We start from the raw sequence: 7289 nt of genomic DNA, 5'->3' as shown, positions 1-7289 counted from the left end.
CAGAAGACGTGCTTCCAGATTTCTCTGTTGTTTTTTTTGTTTTTATGTGAACAGTAGTAGGACAAAGTACAAATAACATTGACTCTGTTCTAGTCTGGCATCAACACTGGCCATGACACTGTAAGAGCGAGCCAGTATGCACAATACATTGTTTTCTACAGCTGTGATTTTTGGCATTTCAAGGTCTCCTCTGTGAAATAGTCCCATCTCCTTGAAATATATGGAAGAACTGTTATAAATTCTGCTGATATTGCATCAGAACTGCCTGTTATAAGATCAAAACAAATTGCAACTCAGGATATATCTTTGCCGAGGGTGAAGGGTGGTGGTTAAAAATGTCACGTATCCCTTATCTTAACTTTGCACGTCCTCTGAGGCACAGAGGAAAACTGTAGTTTACATTTTGTGTACTTAAGTGCACGACTAATGCCGTTGCATGCTGAACAAGTGTGGCTACAAAATAATAAGCTTCTTTCTACCCGGTCTGCTGAATCAACCGTTCTTAGGATACTGTTCACATGTAATACAAGACAACTGCAATGGATACTCAATTGCTACTTTATTAAAAAATAACATTTAATATGCAATGATACAACACTGTACAGTAGAGTGTGTGCAGGGGAACAAAGGCGTCCCCGAGAAGACTGTGAATGGAGGGCTGCTGGTCAGCTGTGAGGACGTGCTGGACTTGTTCTCATGCTGCATTCATGACATGCAGAGGGGTAACTGAGGCAGGAGGCGGCACCCGAAACAACAACTGAGCTCTGTGAACGTACCACATTTTTATTTTGAGCCCAATTTAGTATTTTTCAGATACAAATTGCTACTTTTGTTTATTTCTACAATAAGCAGGGACAAATTCAATGCAAAACACGCAAACCCTGAGTTACTGACTTGTGCAATGGTCATTTAAAGTCAGACGTTAATATTTCTTTTAATCAGCCCTCGTGTTATGAATGCAGCATTAATCCTGAGAGGAGAAAAGCAACTGTAAGATCGGCTGTTTACGGATCAGTCCGAGATGTGGAGTGGAAGTACTTTATTTCATCACTTCTGAAAATCAACCACGACTGAGGCCCCTCCGAAAATACCTCACATGTAAATAATTACTGTGGTGACAAACTTAAGTCTTTGCTGACAGAGACTCCTCAAAAAGCACAGAATAGGTTCAGCTAATACTGTATGGCCCTGGTATAGAGTGAATCTCTGCATCGTCCACGACAGACGCCACAGTGCATGTCATAAAATAAGAAAAAAAGACACCACAAAATCCCTAAATGCGTGGTGAGTCTGGACTAGTGGTATTTTACAGAATATCACATTATTTCACAAAATAGTGTAGCAGTCTCACAACAGATTTGTCCTTTTTCTTCGGTGGACAAGATGAAGCACTGACGATGCGAGATGGCAGTGTTTAGCTCTGCAACAACGTAACAGCACAGAGATAAGGAAAAAAGTCGATAAGACAAAGAGAAAAACATGGGAGATAAGTGCCAGATCAGAATCCTCCTTGTAAATCAGTCAATCCCACAGTTCATGGGAATTTAAGCAGCTTTTTATTTGCTGATTTCATTTGCTACATAAAAAAAACAACTAAAATTACTGGCAGTGTAAGACTAAGCCCTGTAGCACCAGGCTGTATTTGCCAGGCCTTCAGTTCTCTTGTTAATGAAGATAACGCTTTCATCACAACGTTGATCCTAATTTTAGGTTTTAAAACAATAATTAAAAGATAGATGCCAAGTTTGCACATTTTAAACTCAGGCGTAAACTCATGGATACGAAGGGACTGGCTGATAGTAAGTGTGAATGTGCTGAACATTCTTGCATTTCTTGATGCATCTCAATTTCAAGGCATGTGTGGAAGACTTAATCATGCTAATTATATGACTAAGGAAAAGGCTAGATAATTCAGAAAGACTAGCTATGAACTCAAATTGTGTCTTTGAGATTTAATACTCATTGACAAGTACAAAATAGGTAAATGACATACTAAACTGGCTAATACAAATTCTACTGAGGGACTGAGAAGTCTTAGGTTAGATAAAAAATGTTGTCTAAGCATTGCAGAATCCCTAGTTCTTGGAAAATAGGAAGAAAAGCCTTGTGTCAATGGCAGCAATTTTAGCTTTTTATAGAAAAGTTTCCCACATCAATATGGTTCACAAACTGGGTTGTTTAACAACACATTTGCATCATTGCCCTGAGAAATACGTTCCCTCGCGGCTATGGGTCTGAAGATGCCTTTTAATTTTGTCAGAGCGGCTGAAGCACTTGCCACACACGGGGCAACTGTATGGCTTTTCCCCCGTGTGGATCCTCATATGTACCTTCAGGTGAGCCATCTGTGTGAAACCCTTGCCACAAATCTGGCAGCGGAATGGTTTTTCTCCTGTGTGACTCCGTTGGTGCTCCTGCAGTCTGCCAGAGGAGCTGCAGCATTTTCCACATACTCCACAGCGATAAGGTTTTTCCCGAGTGTGCACTTGAACATGCACATGCAAGTGGCCAATGTGACTAAACGCTTCGCCACAAACCTTGCAACAGAAAGAGGACATGTGTCCTTGTAGGGGGGATTTTTGATGGGGGCAGTCTACAGTGTTGGCTGCTTGGTTTCGCATGTGAGAGGCCTGTCCTCTGTTAGCTCCAGTTCCAGCTCCCTTAGCACCAACCATCTGTCCCCCATTCTCCACCCCAATAATGTCAATGTTGTTCTCGTTCGAGCAGTTTGGGTTGACTGGTGCCAGAGGCTGAGCGCCGCTGTTAGAGGAAGTAGAACCTCTGTGGGCGCCTCCACTCTCTGCTTTTACGTGCCTCGAGGACCCTCGTGATCCAGGGTCCCTTTCCCTGTTCTCCACACCTTGACTCTGAGGGAGGTTGGATGTGTGTGGACCATCCTGTGGGTATTCATTTCCAACATGTGGAGGAGTAAACATGTTCTCTGGTGTGCTGCAGGAGCCATGGCCCCGAAGCTGGTCATCTCCTTGGTTGGGCCGCAGATCTCTCTTGTCCTTGATCTGGATAGGAATACGCTCCTCATGCCCCATGCTAGGACTCCACTCGCGGCGTGGATGCTCACCATCCTCCTCATCCAACAACGGCATTGATGGACGATCTGAAAAGACAACAGAAAGAAGAGGCTCAGCTGAAAACAGAGACTACATTGCAGATAATTTGGCATATGGCACTTGCAGTATAAAGTGTTTAAACATAAGGTTTGCATTTAAATATATAAATGCCTTGGTCCTCCACTTAGTTATATTTAAAACACAAGCTGAAGATACAACAAAAGGGCACAGCAAAGCAACCAGAGTATTTGGAAATAGTAACTGTGGTACCTTACTGCAAAGCATCCCTTTACTAGAAGGCTTCTTCTTTATCCATCAAAAATGCAGAGCTGAACTAACTAAAGTGTGAGCTGAAATACCTCAGCAGTGGTGATTTACAACATGTCTAACTTCTAACTGAGGTGGTCAACATACACAGCTGGTGCAGAGGTAGTTAACTACTACATCTAGCTTCACGGTTATGGTGTAAAAACAAACTCCTTATTGGTAACATGTCAGTCACAGAAGTGTAGCATTCTGAAGCGGATTAAATTAGTAACAGTATGAACAGTTTGTGGAGATTCTGAATCATCCAGGTAATGGGACATCTAAATGCTAGATGCTTTCAGATATGAGCTGAAACGTCTTTGACAAACTCAAGCAAGTCCTGTTGCCTTCGTTGTAGCAATTACAGAGTGACTGCAATGTAGTTAGATAGCTAATTCTAAGATGATAGTCTTAATATGAGCTATTACTATCAGGTAAGGTGACTCGGCTTTGCTGTAAAACCATTTGTGAAAACCCTCAGTACATACATAAATGGTGAACAATATTGTAACGCCTATATAAAGTATTACCCCTTGAACTTCAAAGCAGTCTTTTACTATAATGTACAGTGCTAGCTAAAACTTTAGACACCGACAAGAGAAAAACATAATGTCATGTCAAGTTGAAGTGTGAGTAACTGAAATTACAAATGCTTTAAGAACATACACTCATAAGTAATGGCACCTTTGCTAACACTTTGGCAGCAGTTGCAACTGTGAGTCTATGTGAATTAAGTGTTTCAGTTTGAAGTAAACAAACACTATTGACAGAACACTTGTGCGTTTGTCTTCAGTGTTTACTATAGTGTGTCCCAGTCAAACTACTTCTGAATTAGTACAATAAATACTTCAGTATAGACACATGAATCCAAACGTAGCGCAATGCTAACTCGGGTGTAGGCTAGTAGGCTAGCTGGAAGGCTAACGAACAAAGGTTGCTAATGTGCTAGCCGCGTAACAACAACAGTAGCTAACGTCAACTCGCTTAACAACAGTCAAGTTAACTTGCTTGGAAGTGGGGTAACACTATCATGTGTCTGCCTGTTATGTTGTTATATTTGTCCTGTTTGCCGTCATGCCAGTTTTACCACCTAGTGCCTCCCCACAGTGTCGGCTAGTAGTGCAAGAAAGGGGCGCAACTGCCCCGTTAGCTTTCAGAGGAGCTAACCTGGCCATATTTCAATTCCAGCGTCTCGCAGTCTGCGTCTCAGATGGTCGTTCTCCCGCTCCCTGATCGCTATCTCCTCCTGGTACTCCAAAATCGTGTCCTCGACAGATTTGTAAATCTCCTGCGCAGCAAGCATGAGGCGCTCAGTCAAAAAGACGTTTAAAAACTGCAGTTTGGTCATTTTCTTGGATTGCGCGGAGCTCCTGCAAGCATCCAAAATGGACCAAAAAGATGCTCGTCCCAATCACGTGACCCAGACTTATTTCTTCTTCTTCTTCTTCTTCTTCTTCTTCTTCTTCTTCTTCTTCTTCTTCTTCTTCTTCTTCTTCTTCATGCTGCCCAGGGATGGAGGAGACTTTTCTCTTACTGTCCATTTAATACATTAATGATCTTACCTCAAATATTTCCTGTAATGCACTGATTCTGGTGCCTTTTTGACAAAGTTTTTCTGCTTTCTTTATCTATTCGATTGTTGTTGTCTAGTTACTTGACAAAAGTTTGGTTATCTAGATTTTGTTGAAATGTGGATGTCTCTGAGTTTGGTGTTAAGCTGGTTTCACTAAACTACTCAGTAAAAAAATAAATAACTCAATAAAATAAATTGAAATGGTGTCTCCACTCAGAGTTTTTGTGTTGGCATGAATTCTACAGTGCCTTTAAAAACAATTTAAAATTTCTCAGCATTGTTTAATTTTGAAAATGGCATGTTAAATGACTAAAACTGGCACTGTTTTTCTCATCTATCTGCACTTAATAACTTATAGTGACATATTCTGAGTAATGTTGTCATAAATTGTTGAAATCTCTCATTTGTTACAACATTTTCTGCTCAACCATGTCTCATGTGACAGATTTTTTCTCACCTAAAATATATTTCAAATATATTAAAAAATGCTAACTTTTAGAAATGTGTTCTTGACAACGGTATATCAGATGGTGCTCAAACTTGGTAGGGGTATTGCAGGGGTCCTGAGGAAGTGCCGTGGGAGTTTAAATCAGGTTGGATGAATGGTGGTGTTTTTTCAACGCAATGAAATCAAGGTAGTCACATTCTGACATTAGTCTCAGCACGACTTGGTTTAAATGTGAACAAAGCATATATGTAATGTAGTTATTTTTTAAACTTTTAACTGTCATATTCACTGTAAAGAAAGAACACAGTGGATGGGTTTGGGTTAATAACTTATAGTGACATATTCTGAGTAATGTTGTTATAAATTGTTGAAATCTCTCATTTGTTACAACATTTTCTGCTCAACCATGTCTCATGTGACAGATTTTTTTTCACCTAAAATATATTTCAAATATATTAAAATGCTAACTTTTTGAAATGTTTTCAGTATTTTTATTCACAAATCAAGATATTTGAGATAAAGTTTTAAAAGCCTGTTTATCCACATCCAGCACATTTTTAACTTATTACAGGCATTTGAGGTAATGTTTAAATGACAGTATCTCAAGAACTAATACAGATAAAGCATGATTTTTTATGGTTAGTTCTAGTTTCAACTACAGGACAAGTTGATGAAATAATCTCTGATAACAGGTGAATTGAAATTTAAAAAATAATTGAAATTGTCACTGAAAGTCTCATCTTTGAGCACACATTACCCCAAAAAAACAGCAATGCAGAAATCAACCAATGATATTTTCTGACACTTTTGTACTTGCATGCCAGGACAATACAAAACAAAACATACAGAATATTTTTTTAACATTAAATGCTTGGTCACAAAAATGGTTTTAGTTATCCAGTTATTACTTTTCAATAACAAGATGTTAAAAATGACAAGACAAGTACAAAACTGAGTGTTACATCCTGTTCTGACTCACGGATTTCATTACAAATTGGACAGAGTTGTAGAAAAATAGATCTTAAAACTGCCTTCTGAATGTTTCCTCTGGTGTTTGCTTCATCAAACAGAACAGTGAAGTCACTTACCTCAAAAATGTTGGGTTCTTCAGACTTTGTTGAAAGGTCAGCAATAATATATTCATCAGAGAGGCCAGTACTCACTACCACCATCAGAACTGCAAAAACACTATTAAGAAAGTGATAGAATGCTGTTGAAACTGAAGACAGTTCTGAGAAATCCCACACAGCCCACCCCAGGCCCTGGAAGTGCTAATTTTACTGTGGTGCAGGACTGAACACTAAACAAGGTCCTTCCTCTTAGCTGCCCTCAGACTGTTTAGTCGACAGGAAGGAGAACTACTCTAGTGGTCCACAAACAGAAAAATGTTGTGTAATGCACATGTACAACTGTTTATTTCTATGCATGTGCTACATATGTTTCAGAGACTGTGTCATACGTGCATGTTTTATGCATTTCTTTTTAGATCTGCAAGTCATTTTGTTGTATACTGGATATATTCAAGTCATTTTGCACACTATATATATTTTCACATTCATATATTTTCTACATTTTGGCATACTGTGTCTTTTCTGTACTGCCTATTTTGCACTTGGCTCAATACAAATATTTTTATTAACTTGGTCTCAGCACTTTGGTGCATGGTTGCCTGAAGAATTTTCTCTCCTTCATCACTGTGAGGAAGAGTAGCACTGATGTCCTCATCAACCTTCCAGTAAAAACAATAATGCTGCAGATTCAGCCCCTCTCTTCAGAATACAACTTCTCTTGTGACTTAAGTTTTTAGACTTCACTGTAAGCAACACATTATTTATTTCATCCATTTATTACATGTGTTTAAACATTTTTACAGTTCACAATTGTTAAATAATGC

The 7289-nt window shown here is 39.3% G+C and overlaps 1 protein-coding gene across 1 annotated transcript; it reads right to left on the bottom strand.

Annotated features, from left to right (window-relative positions):
• Positions 1–542: 542 nt before the first annotated feature.
• On the bottom strand, positions 543–4818 carry LOC110961734 (zinc finger protein 285-like). The gene is made up of 2 exons (XM_022209451.2): positions 4542–4818; positions 543–3115 (listed from the first exon to the last, which is right to left on the bottom strand). Exons 1-2 carry the CDS (start codon positions 4720–4722, stop codon positions 2196–2198), a joined length of 1101 nt encoding a protein of 366 aa, XP_022065143.1. The 5' UTR covers positions 4723–4818; the 3' UTR covers positions 543–2195.
• Positions 4819–7289: the final 2471 nt, after the last annotated feature.

The sequence above is a fragment of the Acanthochromis polyacanthus genome, chromosome 5 (assembly GCF_021347895.1).
Source record: "Acanthochromis polyacanthus isolate Apoly-LR-REF ecotype Palm Island chromosome 5, KAUST_Apoly_ChrSc, whole genome shotgun sequence".
Taxonomy (NCBI): domain Eukaryota; kingdom Metazoa; phylum Chordata; class Actinopteri; family Pomacentridae; genus Acanthochromis; species Acanthochromis polyacanthus.
The sequence above is the reverse complement of the archived record's forward strand: the minus strand, read 5'-3'. Positions and strand labels throughout refer to the sequence as shown.